Consider the following 20426-nt stretch of genomic DNA (forward strand, 5'->3'; position numbering starts at 1 on the left):
CAAAACCCAACGCTTCAACCTCACCTACCCATTTGCTTCTATCTCTTATAACCTTTACTACTTCCCACCATTCCATATCCCCCTCCTATTGTGTGATTTTTCCCTCACCTCTTAGATTGTAAGCTCTTCTGGGCAGGGTCCTCTCATCTTCCTGTGTCACTGTCTGTATCTGTCTGTCATTTGCAGCCCCTATTTATTGTACAGCGATGTGTAATACGTTGGAGCTATATAAATACTTTTTATTATAATATACTGTAAGCTGTAGATGTAGTAATTATGGCGGGGGGTTACCTAAAGGTCTTCCTAAAGGTTCCCCCATGGTAAAACGGTCAAGAAAAGCTGCTCTAGCAGTGCAAAGTATTTCAGGTGAGGGTTAGATATAGGAAGAAGCAGAATCCTCTAGCAGTTCAAAAGACTAGTTTCTGTAACTCAGATGTTTGATCAGGAAGATTGTACCGTCTCATGTGTGCTCTTCGAATGGTAACTGAACTGTGCAGGTTTGGTTCTACATTCAAGGAAATGCACAGAAAGCACTTTTCTCTTTTATTGCCCCTTTTTTCAATTGCATGCAGTGCCACAAAAGCCATTAATTGGCACAGTAAAGAAATAATGAAAAAACACCTTAAATTACAGACAATCTCCATTTCCCCTGGGATGTGTGCAGTTTCTTTAGTGCTGTGTGCAGTTTCTTTAGTGCATTGGAACGATTGAGGAGTTCAACACTTTTCCAACATTGCCCTATTGTTGGGCTTACATATTGTCCACTTGTGTCCCCATGTATTCAGTCCTTACTTCCACTCCTCATTGGTAATCACAAACATTTGTATAGATCCCCTCGACGAATGTGTCTATGGGGTTCAGTGCTCAACCCAGAATTTTTTTTAAGCTGGGTGGGAAGAAATTGTAGGTGGGTGGCAGCCCCTGTATTGTGACCAAACTCTTTAGTAACCACCCAAAAACAGCCAGATGGGTGCTGAAAAGTGCCGGGTGGTGCGCCCAGCTAAAAGGGCCTGGGGAAAACCCTGGGGTTAGTATGCTGAAATGTGGTCTTATTTTTTGTGCCAAAAACTCTTTGATTCATCGGCCTACAGTAAATAGACAAACCAACAGTAATATCCATCCTGGTAAATTTTAAACTGGCCACATCCCAAATAGACATTTGGGATCTTTCCCCCAATAACTTTCTACAGTAAATTGTTCTAGAAAGCCATGAAAACTTTGAAAGTAAGAGGCCAATTAGCCCCATGGCTTTATCACCAGGTGGTGGTGCCATAAAGCGGACAATTTTGTGGTGGTTTAAAGCATTAAAACATCAAAGGTTTATTCAATACATTAAAACAAAAAAATAAAAAATATATAATAAAATCCCATTCAGATTGCAAAATAAGTGAGTTCAGTATTCCAAATCAACACAAACCATCAAATATGGTGCCCAACACATTTCACAGGTAATGACACGCTTCTTCAGGGGAAGATGCAAACAAGTTCCAAAGTCTGTTTTATTGAATGACTGTAATTAATATTGAGTATAATGGCAGAATTGTATCTTAGATATATAGCTACAGAATAATCATATTTTGCTGCAAGGAGTAGTAATGTATGTGTATGGAAATGTTCCAGAAGGCCGTTTTCTTGGCATACCCCACCCATGTTTGTTAAATTGGTGCAATTCCTGCAATTTCAACCCTGTGCAGTTTTACTCCAAATGTTGCTGACTAACCAGTCATGGAAAACCAAGCAGTCATCAGAAGTCAATACCTGAAGCAAGTGCAGTAAGCCACAGGTATAGAATTCTGGATTCATATAAATATGTAATAAATATGTTTTCAATATTTTTTATTAGAAAAAAAAGGTTTTATCATTTTGTCATAGAAATCAAAGAAAAAGTTTACAGAGCATATAACAGAATATCCACAAATAAATAACAAATGCTTTGTTACTTAGTTTACTCACAAATCAACTCTAATAAAACATGTATCGAAGAGCAGTGCAAAATACCATATGAATTTGTAAACCCATTTGGTGCTAGAGATACCGTATTTTAACCTAGCGTATTCTGTTGCTATGTGCACATTAAAAGAAAGAGGGGGGAAAGAAAAAAGAGCGTAAGGGATGTGAAGCAAGAGGGGTGAAAATGGGGGAGCTAGATAGGGAGTCAAGGGCAGAAAGGGAGAGACCCAGGACCATAGTTTAACACTGCTGTCAACATTCATACCTAAAGGAGAAGGTCAACCATATAAAAAAAAGTCTTTTGTCAAATAATGGGTGATCCAGGGCATCCAAACATTCTCAAATACCCTCATAAAATCATTAAGCCTCGCTGCTTGTAGTAAAATATTAGGGGACTTTACATTTTACTTCTTTCACAGTAGGAGTGCCAGAAGAACAAGCGTTTGTTTAGCTGCTGTGAAAACAAAATTAAGAAGTTTTGTGTTTCATACAGCTTTGTGGTTTCCGGACTAAGTAAGCCTCATGAAGATCTTTTCTCCGACTTCTCCCTAAAAGGCTATAAATTTGGTAAACGCCAATCCAAAACGGCCCAATACGGGGGCACGTCTACTGGGTATGATAGAGCGAGCCCACATCACGAAAGTGTTGAAAACACAGGTCTGACATGTCTGGTTTAAATTTCGCAAATCTAATTCTTATAAATATTTGATGATATTGGGTCTTTTCTGTAGTAAAAAAGAAAGCATAAGGCTCTGTCATAACATATTTTTCAGAATCCTGGGGCAATTATATGTGTCCTGCCCCCACATGGAGATTCTAAGTCCCACCGAAATCTGATAAAATCTACAAATATTTGTCTTCCCACAGGTTGCCAGGAATTTAATTGATTCATACATATGAATGTATTTGGATGTTTGGAATGTTTTAGGGAAGCTGGTACAGAGCCACACTCTTCTGCCGTGCACATGGATAAAAATGTATCTGCGTGGGATGGTTTATTACTCGTGATCCGCCATAAATGACTCATTCCTGCGGTAGGCGGCAGCAAAGGTCTCACCAGGAGAACGGGATTCTCCTTATGTGACAAGTGACATTTATCTTAGGAGACAATAGGTTGTCTCTAATTATCGTAAACTCATACTAAGAATAAATCCTTTTACAAATCTTTATGTAAGTCAGGATTTTGTCTTTGCTAGAAGCTAACAGTTGATAGAAATACAAAATGCTATTCTCTAATCAAGGCGATCTCCAGGATAGAAATTGGGCCTTTGTATTGGCACCTCAAGGAATAATGATCTTCTTATACTAATGCAGTGTTCTCTCAGGCCCTTTTAGCCAGGTGCACAACCCGTCATTTTCCAGTAACCACAAGGCTGTTGTGTGGTTACTGCCGGCCACCTACAGCTTCTTCCCACCCGGTCTAAATAAAATTCTGGAGAGAATACTGCTAATGCTTCCTGCAGTATAAAATATATACCGGCCGGGTGCACGTATATTTAAAGTATTTATATATTCTGAACAAAAAGTTAAAACACTTTAGGTCCTCATTCAACACTGTACCTATAGGCATTGTGGAATAATGTATCCTTAAAAGTTATGGAAATCATCGATTTCTCTTTTAGGGCCCCTACCCAGGCTGCACCACATGCCTTTCATGAATAATTCTCATTACATTCTGCATCAGCCTGCTTGTAATACAGGGTTGTGAATGGTACAGCTACTGGAAGTAGCAAGAAAATTGTTTTTTGGGTACATTTACGAACAAAAATGTGTACTATGAAGATAAAGAAGTGTTCCAGTCTTCAATTTGTCTTTAAAAGGGGTCTCGAAACCTTGCTACTTTGGGGTCAGTAAGAATGAACATTACTTTGGGGAGGCTTTGTACGTCTGTCTGCCCTGCTCGAGGTGTGCGTTACTAGATCTGGTCCTGTTGTTGCATACTATACAGTTAAACTGCACTGCTGTATGTGTAGCTTTTTTTTCCATTGTGCCTTTTGTGCAAATTAAAGAAAAATCACATGTGGCAGCTCCTCCTATGGTTTAGGACCCCAGGTGCCATAATAGGGCCGGAGCTCCGTTCACAAAAGTGCCCACTGGAAGAGAAGGCCAGCCACGCACCGAAGAGCTCAAGTAAAACTATTTTTCCAGACAAGGTGACTATTCGTAGAGAGATCAAATTTTGTATTATATCTTCTGCTACAATAATTTCAGTGCAAAAACTTGCTGACCTTCCATTGCTTTTCATTTTCTAACCATGCTAAGCACAAATGCTCTGCCCCGATGCATGGCGTGTCCGTAGTTCTCATTGACACCTCTAGTCCTCCTTCACTGCAGGTCTCCTACACACTTCATGTCCTGGTGACCAATAAAAATCTTGCATTTCCCATCTCTTTCTCCTTCACAGTGGTCACCAGGACAAATAGAGGGGTGAATCTCTCCAGTAGGTACACATTGGGCCTGATTTTTAAAAGCTCTGGGGGGCTAGATAATAATAAAACACTATCAATAGGGAACCTGGATGATCCAGCAAACCTAGATTGTCTCTGGTCCAAGATTAAAAACATTTGCCAACTAATAGTCAATGATGTTTAAGATTTGCTGGATCACCCAGGTTCTCCCATGATAGTCTATTTTCTCCAGTCCTGGAGGGTTTTACCCTCCCTGGCGGTCAAATTATGTCCGTATTTTTTTGTCAAAAACAGTACATTGTTGTTTAGTACTTTAGTCCTGTAATTCTTGAGAATAAATCCCGGGTATGATAAAGTTTAAAACACAAATCATGAATTATAATATAATAAGTATTTTTATAAATAAAATACACTTTATTAAAAAATTATATTTTTAAAAATTGTCCAATAAAAAGTATAATAATAGAATAAATTATTGGATTTATTATTTGATTTATTTTTTATAACTTTTTTTTACTGTGATCAATGTTTTAAAAGCAGATTACAATGTAATCTGCTTTTAAATTTCCCGCCAAGCCACACTCCCGGCATACCGCCACTTCATGCATCAATGTGATCAACCCGAGGAGCAGGTAGGAGTTTTTTTTATTTTTCTTACCGAGTGTGGCTTTTAGCATGTAAAATTCACCCCGAGCCAATCGGGCCAAATGTTTACCCACTGAAGAGCTTCATCCCCAATGAAAAAGAGATGGTAAATACAACATTTTTAGTCACCAGGGCAAAAAGTGTGTGGGGGTGAGGAGAACTACAGGCACGGCATACATCAGGACGGCAATGTCCAACCTCCACTGAACATAAAAAGACACCTTGAGGAATATTGGCATCAACCAGCATAATGTGATTTGTGGGTGCAGTGTTCTCTCCATCCCCTTCAGGGTTCTCCCCAGGCACTTTTAGCTGGGCGCACCACCTGGCACTTATCAGCACCCACCCGGCTGTTTTTGGGTGGTTACCAAAGAGTTTTGTCACAATACAGGGGCTGCCACCCACCTAAAATTTCCTCCCACCCGGCTTAAATTAATTTCTGGGTTGAGCACTGCCCTTTTAGCAGGGTGCACCACCCGGCACTTTTCAATAACCACCCCGCTGTTTTTGGGTGGTTATCTAGGAGTTGAGTCACAATTCAGGGGCTGCCACCCGACTACAATTCCTTCCCACCCTGTTTAAAAAAAATCTGGGTTAAATTCTGTGTGGGTGTATTGGAAAATAAGTTAGTGGTGTTGCCTTTGCAATTTAAATATGTTAATTAGTTGTTTTGACTCGTGTCGGTTCCAATAACGATTTCAGAAAATAATTCTTGTGTCTTCCAGTCCTGGATTTGTGTTTTTATCAGTATGAGACATCTGAGCAGCATTTTTGTAGTTTTGCATGAGGCAGCAAATAGGTATTGAAGCCTGGCACCAAATCTGTAATATGCATTTATCTCGACCTCAATGATTGGAGAAACAGATGTCTGGAGCCTGGAAACTTATTCTGCCAATTGTCTGTTCTGAACCAAATTTTACTTTTAAAGTGACTAATCTGAGGGAAATGAAGGTAGCTCTCTGGCACGTTACATCTGTGGTGCCTTTCATCGATGCTCGATCAATTTCAGGAAACGTTGAAAGCCGATAAGAACGGCAGAAAATCCCTTTTGAAGTTCTGTCCGTGAAGTCGGGCAGTTGATCGCACTCCATCCAAAGCTGGCAATGCAGAACGCCTGTGTCCGAGGACGACCTCGTTTCCAGAATAGATCTGCGTTGGCTTTTAATGAAACGCCACTTTCAGACCTTTCTGTCGCCTTTTGATTTAAGAATAATCTCATTAGACTTTCAAACTGCATGTTGGCAACATTCTATATCAAAGCGAAATACTTGTAAGTACTTATAGCCGCGTTCTTTTTTAGGTCACTGTTAGGAAACTTTTGAAGAGGACCTGTCTGTCTATTTAAATGTAGGCAAAACAGAGGATACCTGTGAATAAAACCCCACACCATATTGGTAATATTTTTAAACAGTAATATATAGTGCCAACATATTACATAGCTCTGTACATTAAATAGGGGTTGCAAATGATAGACAGATACAGTGACACAGGAGGAGGAGAGAACCCTGGCCAGAAGAGCTTACAATTTTAAGAGGTGGGGAAGCAGCATACAATAGGAGGGGGATATGGAATGGTGGGTGAGGGTTTAATAGACAGAAGAAGACAGGTAGGTGAGGTTAAAGTGTTGGGTTTTGAGCAGAAAGAAGAAACAAGTCGATTAGGATGAAAAAGACCATTCCAGAGAGTCAGGGCGGCTCTAGAAAAGTCTTGGAGCCGTGTGTGTGATGAGGTTATGAGTGAGGAAGACATTAGTAGGTCATTGGAGGAGTGAAGAGAGCAGCTTTGGGGGGTATTTTTCTATCAGAAAGGTAAGTGGGACAAGAACTTTGAAGCTTGAATTTGATTCCAAGGGTAAAGGGAAGCCAGTGAACCAATGAAGAGAGGCAGCAGAAGAGGAGTGGTGAGAAGGATAGATAATGTTCAACAGATCCCGAGGTAATGGCAACTTAAAGTGAATCTGAAGCCCCTGACGGGATCAGACTGATCAAGTGAACGGTGGGAATAGGAAATGGGTGCAAATGACAAGGTAGAGATTGACTTTAGTTGACAAATATTTATCAAAAGTAAAAAAAAAAAAAAAAAAAATAGCAGTTTGATGCAGACCTGTGACTGTGGCCCTACAAGACTTTGATAAGGTGAAATTAACCTAATTTTGCTCAGAAATGGAATTAAAAATATTTCTGAAACTTCTGAAATGTCGGGGGGAAAAGGGGTTTGCATATTTGTTTGCATCAAAAGCCAGGAATGACATAACAGTGTTCTATACTCTGTAATGTGTGGGAATGACTACAAAACTTGCATCACCATGAATAGGAAAGAAAAGTTTTCATTGAGTCATTGAGACAAACTTCAAATAGTCATCTGTTACTTCTGAACATGTATAAAATAACATATGGTGACAGGTTATTATTAAACAGTATTTATATAGCGCCAACATATAACACAGCACTGAACATTAAATAGGGGCGCAACTGACACACATATATGGACAGTGACACAGGAGGAGGAGAGGAGCCTGCCCCGAAGAGCTTACAATCTACGAGGTGGGGGAAGTATCACACAATAGGAGGGGGGATTTGGAATGGTGGGTGAGTAGTGAGGGTTTAGGAGACAGAAGACGACGGGTAGGTGAGGTTGAAGCGTTCGGCTTTAGGGACATTTTTAAATGAGCAGAAAGTAGAAGCAAGCCGAAAAGGACAAGGAAGACCATTCCAGAGAGTGGGGACAGCTCTAGAGATGTCTTGGAGCCATGCATGTTATGAGGTTATCATTAGTAGGTCATTGGAGGAGCAAAGAGAGTGGCTAGGGGGGGATTTTTCTATCAGGTCAGAAAGGTAATTGGGGCAAGAGCTGTGGAGGGATTTGAAGGCAAAATTCAGGTCATGATTTGGATTCTTAGGTGAAATGGAAGCCAGTGAAAAGATTTCCAGCAATTTAAAGAGATACCAAAAAGTCGCTCACTATAGCACTGGAATCCACTGTGAATGGAGGAAGGAATTGTGTGTTCACCGAAAACCTCCTGAAATTGCTGCTTATGTGAAAATTACAAATCTTTGATGCTCAAAATTTCAGTTATGCATTTTTATTGTGACATTTTACGCTAGAGAAATCTGAAAAACCTGAAGGCAAGTATTTTGGAAGAACCACCCCAATCACACCTACAGATTGTACAATGCTGGTTCATACCTGAAAAAACTTGAAACTGCAATGGTACTGCAAAATATTAAAGGGCGAGAATTCACTTGAAATGAAAGCAGCAGATTTTTAGTGCCTTTTCAATATATCTCATGAAAATATCAAAAACAAAAAACAGAATTACAGGTTTGCTCAGCCTGGCAATTGATAGCTGTTTGTAATAACATGCAGGTTGCCTTCTGAGCAGAATTCAGCAAGGTTGTACATTAAGCTTTCAGCACCATGGACAGTTCTTTACAACCATTGTGCCTTCACTGCAGCATTCCCTTCCCCTTCTCCAGGTTCAGCATTCTAGCTCAGTCAGTGAGTTTTCTATGAGCTATAAGCTGAGCAACCAAAACATTAAACCAACCTGCATATTATTTTGTAGACCCCCTTGTTTCTGACCCACCAAATACTGAGCTCCTCAATACCTCTAAAGATGTCTTGTGGTGTCTGGAATCAAATTCTGGCAGCTTTTCCTTAACCTCCCTAGTGGTCTAATTCCGTCCAAACTTTCATGCAAAAAGCGATACAATTTTTTGCATGGAAATTTATTTTTCATTTGTAGGCTATAATTCTTAGGCATAACTCACCAATATTTAATACATTTAACAAATTTATAATAACCTATAAATAACAAAACGCAAAAAACTGTTAAAAAAAAAAAGTTAAACGTAATAAAACTCTACAGTAGCACATAGAATGTAATTATATGTATATTATATGAATATTTTTTTGTATTGGACTCAATACAGCTATTTTGTATTGAATCCAGTACTAAATTATTTGAATTACCCTCCTATCCTCCCGCCTGCACCGACGCATGCACCAATGTCTTTGGGAAACCCTGGAGATCTCCCCTGCATTTGCCGGCTGGAGATCGAGGAGAAAGGACATGTACCCAGGACCTGCGGGGACCAGCAGGACGCTGGGGGACAGGGATGAAGCAACAAAAGTGTTTTGTTTTTTTGTTTTTAGTTAAAAGCTACCCTGAGTGCGATTTGAGAATATTGTGATCGTTTAATACCTTCTGAATCATCAATGACCCAGAATAAGGATGCAGCTCAGGTGTTCAGCTGATTCAGTAACAACTTTCCACACCGTTATCTGCATGCTTGTTTCAGGTGTATGATAGCAACTATCCAGAAAAGTTTAAAGCTAGGTGAATGAATTGTTGGTGGGGGGAGGCCCCTGTATTGTGACCCATTTCTTTAATAACTACCCAAAAACAGTCAGAAGACTACCTAAAAGTTCCAAATGTTGGTGCTCCCGGATATAAGGGGCCAAGGAGAACTTTTCAAACAATGCAGCTCTCCTTTCACGTGACATTCTGTAAAGAAAATATAACCATAGTTTTAATGGCATTGGGCTTAAAGTAAAATAAAAAGTCACTTACCTATACTTCTGCAGATCCCCGTGGAGCATTCCTCAATTGGGTTACGCACTGTTCTGAAATCCTCCTTTGTGCCTCCATGCCACAGGGTGCCACCTTTGCCCATCTTCTTTCTTAATTTTTACTTTACTGTTCACAAATAGGTTTGTAGGGTAGATTTCTTTAAATAGCACAATATCACTTCTATACAGATTCCAATGCAATGTGTTGTACTTTGGTGATTTTTTTTTAGGTTCCGCACCAAGAATTCTTATCATGTTTTAAATTACTGATCCAATTTATTATCTTGCATATTAAAAACATAAATTAAAGAATTAAAGCTGTACATACATATCATTATCACAATGTACATTAGTAACAGTGTGTTATTTTCTAAAAGAAATTTTTTACAACAACAATTTTATCTTTATCTAATTTTTTGGTCCTTGACGCGTTTCGCCCGGAGCCTTATCATATATATATATATTGACAAATGGCAAAAAAATAAACAACACAACATCTTTTGAAAATTTTCCCATGATTTAACAATTTCTTGGTTTTTATCCCTCAGAAATAAAAACTTGCACTTGCAATATTCTACTTACACCTACTTGCATTCATATTTTTACTTCACATAAAAGGGGTGCCTTCAATTCAATGTTTTGTTGAGAAGCACATGTTTTTATGTTTTGTTTTGGATTTTTGCACTGGATGGTGCTGAATGGTATAATGGTAAAAATTCATATTCATGATTCTTTTTTGTTTTTTTTTCCTAGCCACCCAAGTTGACCCGAACGAGATTCAGGAGCTCTTCCAGCTCTCCTCCGCTGATGTATTCAGGATAAATGCGAACGGTGGGTATATACCATGACTTTCTGTATTGCCTTTGTGTTAGTTGTGCTCCATGTTCTGCAGGCTATTTACTACTCTTTTTCTTTGCAATGCATTTAATCAATAGTAGAAGCAGTTTACAAAGTCACCATGGTAATTACAGACATGCACATGTGAAATGCACATAGTTTAATGCAAAAAAAAAAAAAGCATGCACTGGGCTTATGCAAGACCTGAGATGCTGGGAATGAATTTGGGTGCCAGCTTCAGCAGGGGTGTTACAACATCAATGGCTGTTCTGTGGCTGAAGAACAGGGAAACATGTCTGGAATGAGGACAAGAAAAGATTAGAGAGCTCAGACCTATGATCGCTGGAGGAGGGCAGTCTACAGAGGGCACTTTATTATTCTTCTACAACCCAACCTTCAACTACTATTTTATTCTTATTTATAGCCCAGTCCTAGTGAGTCCAATTCACATTCCCCTACCATAAAATGTCATCAGGATGGTGGAGATCATCACCTTCCCTGTCTGCTCATTGGGTTGTGAATACACAGAGTCCTGGCTGTACTGTACCCCTCCTGTGAGCTGTCTTCATACCTTCCAGTCCTTAGGACGATGAAACCAATTATATATAAAACACTGTATAGTGATGTACCAATCTGCTTGGCACACGGCGCTCCCACTCGAAATCTGTTATCTGCTGCTGAGGATAATAACCTTGTAATATTCAGATATATTTCAGAATATTTGATGGTATACCGGTTGTAATAAAAAATAACCCCAATGATTCAGGTTCATTTTAGGTGCCCAGAGTTTGAAGGGATCTTGTCCCTAGGTACAATAAGGTAGCAACACTCCCATCTCTCGGCCTATGATAAAGAACACTGCTCTGCTGTAGAGAAATCATCCCCTGAATTTTCTTCAGAAACTGACACTTGAAGTATAGTAATGTCATGTGTACCATGCAGGGCTTAATGGGTATGGCCATCAGGATCCATGTGCAGAAGGTGAGTTGAGTAGTTACATTTGGCAGCACAGGAACACTACAGTAGAATTACCAGGCTCTCTAGAGCAGTGTTTCTCAAACTTTTTATCATGGGGAACCCTTGAAATAGCTTTCAGGTCTTCAGGGAACCCCGGGTATAATTACTATATCCACAACTCACTATTGGCATAGTGGTCAGTAAGAAGAATACTTCCTACATTGAGAAGCATGTCCCCCTACAGATAGCCAAAAAGTTAATTGGTGTCACTTAGTCTGACCTGAGAGGCACAAACTGCTCATTGTTCAAGGAACCCCCAGAAACCTCTCAAGGAACTCTGGTTGAGAAACGCTGGACTAGAGACAACAAGAGATTTATTCATATAGCAATAAGGCTGCTTGCTTTGCTTGCATTACAATCAGCACTAAATAATTTTATTAAGATTAAAAAGCTGCATTCGTTTGTGGCTTATCTCCGCTTGGAATTAAGCTTTACTACTAAAACTTAAAAATCAAAACTCTCGTTTAGCCTTGCACAGTTGTACAGTCACCTTTCCTGAAATAGTTTTCTCTGATTTCTGCACACTGTGTCAAGATCAAGTTCAACCACTAGAGATATAAACATGTCCCTGATAAAAAACCTTTTAGACAGAGAATGTGCCTTAGAATCTGCAGCAAGTCAGATACAGCCTTCCTTATTTCCTGGCTGGAGGATGTCCAACATCACATAGACCCTCCCTCTTCAGCCCAACTGTCCCGCCCCTTTCATTCATTGGATTTCTGTTCTTTCAATCATGGTGGGTTAGCATTATATGAGAGCTAACCTAGTTCAGTCTGCTGTTTTTAGAAATAACATTAAACCTCTCCTACCAGTCATGATCTTCTTGCACTGCATAGAAAGACACTAGATTAATTGATGTACAACACTGCATATTATGTTGGCGCTATATAAATAAAAATATTTCATAATTACACCAAGGAAAAAAACATGTAATAACAAAAATATGTTTTATTTAAAAAAAATGTTATTAGCATGTGGATAAGGCAGGGAGGGGGGAAGCAATAATAACCGATTGATTGAACATCTGCTATAAGCCACACATTTTTGGCATCGCAGATTTCCTTTACCAGATTTTTTAAATGAATCACCGTTTGTAAATTGTTATACAAGGCTTAAGATAAGTTGGCATTCTGTCTGCGATGTGTGCAAGCAGCGTGCAAACTTTTGTTTAGTGCAGAACTTTTGTGTTCTAGAACCAGGAGCTTTACATGTTGTAAATGTGCCTTTGTCTGATAAGACTTAGCCCGCGGTGACTTCAGGAAACCGGGCACAGATGGCTTCTGGGATTCAGTTTGTTCTTGTGTCTCTCTTGTTGACAGTGCAGTCTTTGGAGAAAATCCTGCGCTCCCTGGGGACTCCTAGCGACACACCAGAGCTGAGAGAGCATCTGTAAGTTCTACTGCCCTGTTCTGATTATTTTTCCTGCTTGTATCCCGCCGGCCGGCTAATTTTATTAGACTTCATGTCACCTTTCCCTGCCAGAGATAACACATATTGATCCTTTTTATTTGTAATAAACATGTCTTCTACAAGATTTCTGGAACTTCCTGCCAAGAGGACATGTCTTCATCCTACACTTATTTATTGAATCCCAAACCTTCCAATGTAAAGATGTTATTTCCTTTTTGCTGAAGCTTGTGTCAACAATTGACAATTGTTTCTTGTAGCTTATGTATCCAAGTGAAATTGTGCATCACACTGCAGCAAAGAAATGACATTAATCACAATGAAACCTTCAGTTTAACTCTGCTAGATATGTAAGAAGTGAATACAATAAAAGAAGTGAAACATTTTGTAGTCCTTTACATTAGACAGCGGCCACAAATATTGTCCCCTGACACAATGGGCCTGATTTATTAAAGCTCTTTAAGGTGGAAGAGAGGATACACTTTCATCAGTGAAGCTGGGTGATCCAGCAAACCTGAAATGGATCTGGTCCAGGATTGGGGGCTGTCATTGGGCCTGATTTATTAAAGCTCTCCAAGGCTGGAGGGGATACACTTGAATCAGTGAAGCTGAGTGATCCAGTAAACCTAGTTTGGATTTCCTCAAAGTCATTTGCTTTTTGCTAGCTAAAGTTTTGAATCTTTGACCAGATCTATTACAGGTTTTCAGAATCACCTAGCCTGACTGATGAAAATGTATTCTCTCCAGCCTTGGAGAATGTTAATAAATCAGGTCCAATGATGTAGAGAAGAACTTTTGCTCTCTGTAAAATCAGTAATATTTCCGCAGTGGTCTATCTTCCCTATCAGACCCATAGCTCTGCAATCAGCAAATTACATTCACTGCTGATTAATTTCCTTTAACTAGGAATTAGGCATTTGCAGAGCAACATGTTCTAGAACAGCCTTTCTCAAAAATGTTAACATGGGATGGGGAGCGTGAAATAACTTAGAGAACCCTTTCTATGATTGCTATATCCACAGCACACAGTACATTAGTGTGGGAGTCAGTGGGAAGAATTCCTCTTACATTGATGGCAAGTGGGAAGAATGTCACCCTTACAGATCATTGGTGTCCGCTAATCTCTTCTGAAGGGCACAACCTGCTCATTGCCGAAGGAACCCCTAGCAACCTCTGACGGAACCCTCCTTGGGAAACACTGATCTAGAAAGTACAATATTACATATTTATATCTTAAGGTGAAAAAATAAATGCACACTGAATACAAAAAAAAAGTTTCAGTTGGTCACTGAATTACAAATATAACTCAATGCCACACTCTCAATATCCAGGAATAATACACAAATTATTATCTTTTTTAACAGGGATCACTTTTAACTTTCACATTGTTGCTGAATGATTAGCAATGAATAAAATATGAGATATATTGTTTCCTGTTTTCCTGAGATGCATGCTTAACCTTAACAGCCCCCCAAATTTCGATTTGATAAATGTGCAATCTTTTGTCTTTGCAGAGCTACTCCTACTTCTGCACAGAGAAAGATTCCTTCTCAATTTTTTTTTTGTTTGCACCAGAAATATTTTTTAATATTTTTTGCTTGGTGAAACAAAGGTTCTTTTGGACTATAATGATTTCTCTCCGCTGTATTGCATACACTGTCCTTCAGCTTTCACCACAACTCCTTCCTCTGCATTATCTGTTTGCATGGGTATCGGGGAATAATGCGACTCTCTCATTTCTCCTGCAGTTTAGTGCTGGGTGCTTGAGGGCCCCGGCATGTGATATCACCTTTGACCAGACAAACTTGGAGCCTGAACTGGGCTTTTTCACATACCTCCAGTGGGCATGATGATAGGACAGTTGGAAAACCTATGCAAGGCAGAGGGGCAGGGGGTTGTAAGTAAATGTGTGGTCTGCTTATCCATCACTTTAATTGTGGACTTGCAAAAGTCACCTTGTCTTCTCTGCCTGGATGTTTGACTATTGTTCTCCCCAGCCACTCTTAGCCAGGTGCGTCACCCGGCATTTTTCAGAAAAGTTTTTGCTTGGTTATTGAAAAGTTGGGTCACAATACAGGGGCCACCACCCATCTAAAGCTTATTCCCACCCTGCTAAAAACATTTCTGGGTTAGTAATAGGGCTTATTACAAAACAGCAAGGGTGTGAAGGGAAGGAAGGTGTAAACATGCAGAAGAGATATCATTGTAGTTTATGGAATATGATAACCATGCTAAACATCGTTTCATGTAATACATACACATATAATATGCATATGTAATATTATTACATATGCATATTATGTAACGTCCCCATAACGCCCCATAACGCCTGACATCTTTCTGCATAAATTGCGATCACATGAAGAGTTGCGTTTTCGCACCTATAAATATATATGTATGATTTCATCACACCTGCGAGTGTTGACAGATACTTTAACAAAGATTAAAAGTGACACACAACGCTTTGTCTGCAACAAACGTTGGGTGATTTAGATCAGAAAAAGGAAATTACACCCCAAAGGTGAGCGGATCAATGCCCTTGATAGAGAAAAATAAATATATAAAGCAGTGCATTTATTTCACATGTGAGCTGATTACCCACAAGGCGTGAAATCCTGTTATCTTTCAGGAAAAAAACAATAAAAATCTTTGGTCCATCTCCTAAGCCAGGGTTCCTCCAGAGGTTGCTGGGCAATTTCTGTCTCTCAGAACAGACTAAAGCTGCGTACACACTTGCAATTTTTGTCGTTGGTTGGATCTTTCACGATCCTTTCCAACGACAAGGGGCTGCAAGATGCATGAACGATGCTGTACATACAGCACCGTTCATGCTCTATGGAGAGGGGAGGGGGAGAGCGACGGAGCGGCACCCTGCTGCGCGCTCTCCCCTTCCCTTTCATTAGGATCGGCTGTCGTCCATCGTCCGTGGATCCGGCAGGACGGTCGTCCGGACGATGGACGACACCGACTGTACACACGGAAGATTTTCGCCCGATAATTGGCCGATGCCGATTATCGGGCGATAAAAATCTGCCGTGTGTACGTAGCTTTAGTGACACCCATGATCTATTTGGCTATCTGTAAGGATGACATTCTTCCCACAGGCCAGCAATGTAAGAGGAATTCTTCCCACTGACCATCACACTAATAAATATACTGTGAGCTGTGGATATAGTAATTATAGTCAGGGTTCCCTGAAGACCTGAAAGTTATTTCAAGGGATTCTCCATGATGAAATAGTTGCAAACATCTGTCCTAAATATTTGTTTATGTCCCCATATTTACAGTATACCCCAAATTGGCCTCAACATTGACTTTGGGCTTATCAATGGATATGAGAACCTAACCATCCCTAGTTTATTGGAAGGGTTGTGGTTATCAGCTCGCTATGCAAGTTTTGACCCCGGAGTGCTTTTATCTTTTGCTGTGTGACCAATTACCCTGTTAATAAAAAACACATTTTATTGGAATTATTAAAATTCCAAACAAAACAAATGACATTTTCCAGCCTCAAAACATCAATTAAAGGACCGCACGAGTAACTATAGCTTGCAGTGGTCCATGGTGCATCCATATTCATTTGAGTGAATGGCCCGTGGTCAGTCTCATCTTGATTCATTCTCAAGATTTTTGTCCATCTAGATATAGGTCTTCACTTCCTGTTTGAGCTGACAACATTGACTCTGCTGAACCTAAATTCTAAGCAGTGATGTCAGCCCATTAGGACTATAGTACAGCTCACCCCATTGTCCGTCTATAATGCAGCAGAATCTGTGTGTGTTGTAAGTTCAGGCGACTGACTTTTTGTGACAAATCAACAGGTTTTTCTCTGCATTTTTGTAAATGGGTATATTTGCATGTGTTGCAGAAATATCAGGTCCAGTTTCCCCGGCTGGCAGCATATAATGAACACTTTCTGTCTGTATCTCTTTACAGTACAGCCGCCCTTTGCATTAAAGTTTTTTTTTTATAGATTTTTTTTTTCTGTGCACTTAGAAAGCAGCCCTGGCACAATTTGCACTGGATTATAATAAAACTCTTGAGTAAACTTCTCAGAAAGATTTGCTAAATGCTGGAATGAATTGCTAGGCAACAAGTGAAGATCAGGATTGGCCTGCAGTGAGCTGAACTCCTTCCACCCGAACTCTGATTGCTGCATTTAGGACTCGTGGGAGCAATCACCTACCTTATATCACCCACCTTAGTTTGTCAGATCTCACCCTCCCAGTGTATCCTCTGCTGACTGCAGAATCCTCATATCAACTTCAGGTGCCTCTCATCATTTTCTCTTTTTAATAATATTTTTATTATTATTAATAAACATTATTTATATAGCGCCAACATATTACGCAGCACTGTACATTAAATAGGGGTAGCAAATGACAGACAGTGACACAGGAGGAGGAGGGGACCCTGCCCCGAGAAGCTTACAATCTGGGTTCAGTTAGTCTTTGTCCTTCATTTATGCATGTTATACAGGATAAGCTTTTATATAAGGTAGCCTTAGATTTTACAGTCAGTTTATTTATAAAGTCAGATTTCTTTACCCACCAATGACTGATGAGTATTCTCAAAAGCCAAGAGAAAGGTTTAGGAAATGGGAGAGTGCAGGGCTATGAAACAAAACCCAGAAAGACCTGGCCTGACCCAAATGGCCTGACCCAAAGATACCCACTGTGTAGTGACAACATTTGCTTCAAGTTAACGGAGCGAAAGGTTTTTACCTGGACTAATCCATAAGTGGACTATGGCCTTGAAAAACCAGCGTGCTGAGCAGGGAGTCTGCGCTGTATGCATGCAGGAGTTTGATGTTTTTGAGTGTAATCTTTATTTCTAGTTTCTTCCTTCCCAGCCCCACACAAAACCTCCACATGATTGGGTTGTTTTTACAACTTTTTTTTAAAATAAAAAAAAAATCACACCTTTACTTTACAGACCCCCCAATCGCTCCACACCTGGCCTCGATTCAGTCCCACTCTGGGGCGAAGGAAGAATTCAGACCAGCGCGGATTCTTCTTTTACCCTGACGCCGAGGAAGCCCATTGCAGATTTTTTGGCTGAATGTAAAGTGTGAAGCACCCTTGTAGTATAATGTCATATAACCTGAAACATGAACATTTCTCTCTTCAGGCTCCCAGGGTCGGGATACCTTCCTGAGCATATTTTAAGGTTCAATATATTTTTTTTTTATAAAGAAGTATATGAAGATTCACATTACAAATGATACAAACATGGTATAAAAAATAAACAAGGCTTAAGTTACAAACTTCTGAATTAGATTGACATCAGTTACACAATTATCGGTAGATCTGAGAAACCAGAACAAAACCATACAGTAATAACATTTTTCTCTAAGGTAAAAGTAGGTAAATGGGGATGGGGGCAAAGGAGAATGGGATGGGGGACACCATATGGGTTGGGACCAAGGGGCAACAAACCTTTGCGAGATATGAAGTTAAATAATCCGGCATCAGGGGGAGGGGTTCAGAGTCTGACTTTCAACCTAGATAAAGAACTATAATGTTCCCAACACGCCGTAAACTTCACCTTGCAGTTATCAAAGGCTCCGATATCCTCAAATAATATTATTACGCAGTATTTATATAGCGCCAACATATTACACAGCAATGTACAAAGTCCATAGTCATGTCAGTAGCTGTCCCTCAAAGGGGCTCACAAGCTAATGTCCCTACCATAGTCATATTTCATTAACACAATCTGAGGTAAATCTTTTTGCGGAAGACCGTTAACTGCATGTTTTTTAGACTATGGGAGGAAACCGGGAGTGTCAGGGAGAAACTCGCACAAACGGGGAGAACCTGCATACTCAATACAGATAGTGCCCTGGCCAAAATTCCAACCTGGGACCCAGCGCTGCACTGTTGCGCTATTCCAAGGCCAGAGTGCTAACCACTGAGCCACTGTGCTGCTCATTCTCATAATTTCAGTGACCCCGGTCACCCATAAGGCCAATGAAGGTGGGGGACGTCTTTCCAATTTAAGGGGATAAGCAGCCGCTAGGAGGTGGCCATATAAGGTTTTCTTTGAGGGAGGAGAAAGATCTGGAAAAATATAATAAACCAAGTTCTGGAGATGGGGAGATGTTGGTGGCATATATGTCAGAACAGATTTCAAATATATCTTGCCAATATGGTTCCAGGACTGAACTGGCCCACCAAATATACAAGTAGGTACCATTTTATAATTTTTTTCTTGCTTGTATTCACACACAGGTTTTCTGAGCCATTTCAAAAACGCTGAGCCAGTTTCCGCCACCTCCCGTGCCAAATCCTTATTTTCTGAGCATGTTTTAGTTATAGGAAGTCCAGGCTCTTTAATGTTCCCATTTAATAAATTCTCCCGAATAGAAATGTGTTAACAAGTGGAGAATCGCCAGCAGTCACCGTCCCTTTCACGTGTCAGCATGACTGCGAAATTATTAATGCCGATGCACTAAAGATGGCACAGTGACACCTTGTCACACAGCTGTTAATCCGTGCCACGCGAGCAACCTGTTTTATTATATAACAAGGTCAGAAGTGGAAGCTGCCTCCTCTCACAGAAAGGATTTACATCAAAGAGAAAATGATTATGTGCTGGCATATTTTAAATATTAAAGGATTTGTATAGGCATGACCCCAATTCTACCCAAACTTTCCTCTCTAAATCATGTCTATATGTTATTTATTATCATTTACTTTGTTCCCATTAACTAGCAACAGCTTTTATATTTGTTGCGATGTGATTACTGGCCAAATTTTTTAGGGACAGCTTCAGTCAGTTGAATTATTCGTATCATGTCCCCAGAACTACATATTCCAAGAGCCCCTTTTTTTATACACCGTGCGTGGCAGCCTGTTGGGAGTCAAGGTGCAGCATTCTTTTACTGGAAAGGAGTTTGCATTGTGAAGAGGGCAGAGCAGGGATAGGGGACAAGCACTGCTAAGAATTTTAGTGTGGTAGTATTATGTTGTCAGCTTCAATAGAAAGTTAGGAACACAGATTACCTGATCTTTTTCTGCAATGCCGGTATGTACAGTAAGTCCCCCCCCGACATACAATTTAACAAGTAATATTGCCTCCATGAGGTGCTTGTATAATCAGTGAATCCAGTCATCCCCCAACGCAGAGCCTAGTACAAATCTCCAATGTTTGCTGGGTCACCCCGTAGTCCAGTATTTTCCGCAGAAATTTTTCTAAGCTTGGTGGGAAGAAGCTGTAGGCGCGGGTTGGGCCCTGGATTGCGACCCAACTTAGTACCCAAAAACAGCTCGTGATTACTAAAAAGTGCTGGGTGGTGTGCCCGGCTAAAACGGGCTGGGGAGAACCCTGTAGCCATTGATCAATGTAGAGCCACAAAACCAGAACCCTTCATGTGTGGCTTTAATCGCAGGAAAAAAATATGCAAACCTTAAAAGTTCTGTCTATTTTTATAACACAACTGACAGATTAGATCATACTTAGGTCATACTTGCAGTCCATAGTCTCCTTTCCTGCTGAGGATGTACTGCACTTGTAATTGTAATGGAATGCAAAGTAGGTGCTCAAGTTTTCACAAAGGTATTGGAAGCCATAATTACAGCCGAGTAT

General features: G+C 40.1%; 1 protein-coding gene across 2 annotated transcripts in view; it reads left to right on the forward strand.

Annotated features, from left to right (window-relative positions):
• Window positions 1–20426, forward strand: part of TSNARE1 (t-SNARE domain containing 1) — a 138068-nt gene that overhangs the window by 44902 nt on the left and 72740 nt on the right. The window contains exons 3-4 of one of the 2 annotated variants that reach the window (XM_072410571.1): window positions 10329–10406; window positions 12749–12818. In XM_072410571.1, the coding sequence (XP_072266672.1) occupies window positions 10329–10406; window positions 12749–12818 (148 nt within the window). The remainder of the gene's footprint in view (window positions 1–10328; window positions 10407–12748; window positions 12819–20426) is intronic. The other variant, XM_072410572.1, reaches the window with a different exon arrangement.

This window comes from Pyxicephalus adspersus, chromosome 5 (assembly GCF_032062135.1).
Source record: "Pyxicephalus adspersus chromosome 5, UCB_Pads_2.0, whole genome shotgun sequence".
In the NCBI taxonomy this organism is placed as follows: Eukaryota; Metazoa; Chordata; class Amphibia; order Anura; family Pyxicephalidae; genus Pyxicephalus; species Pyxicephalus adspersus.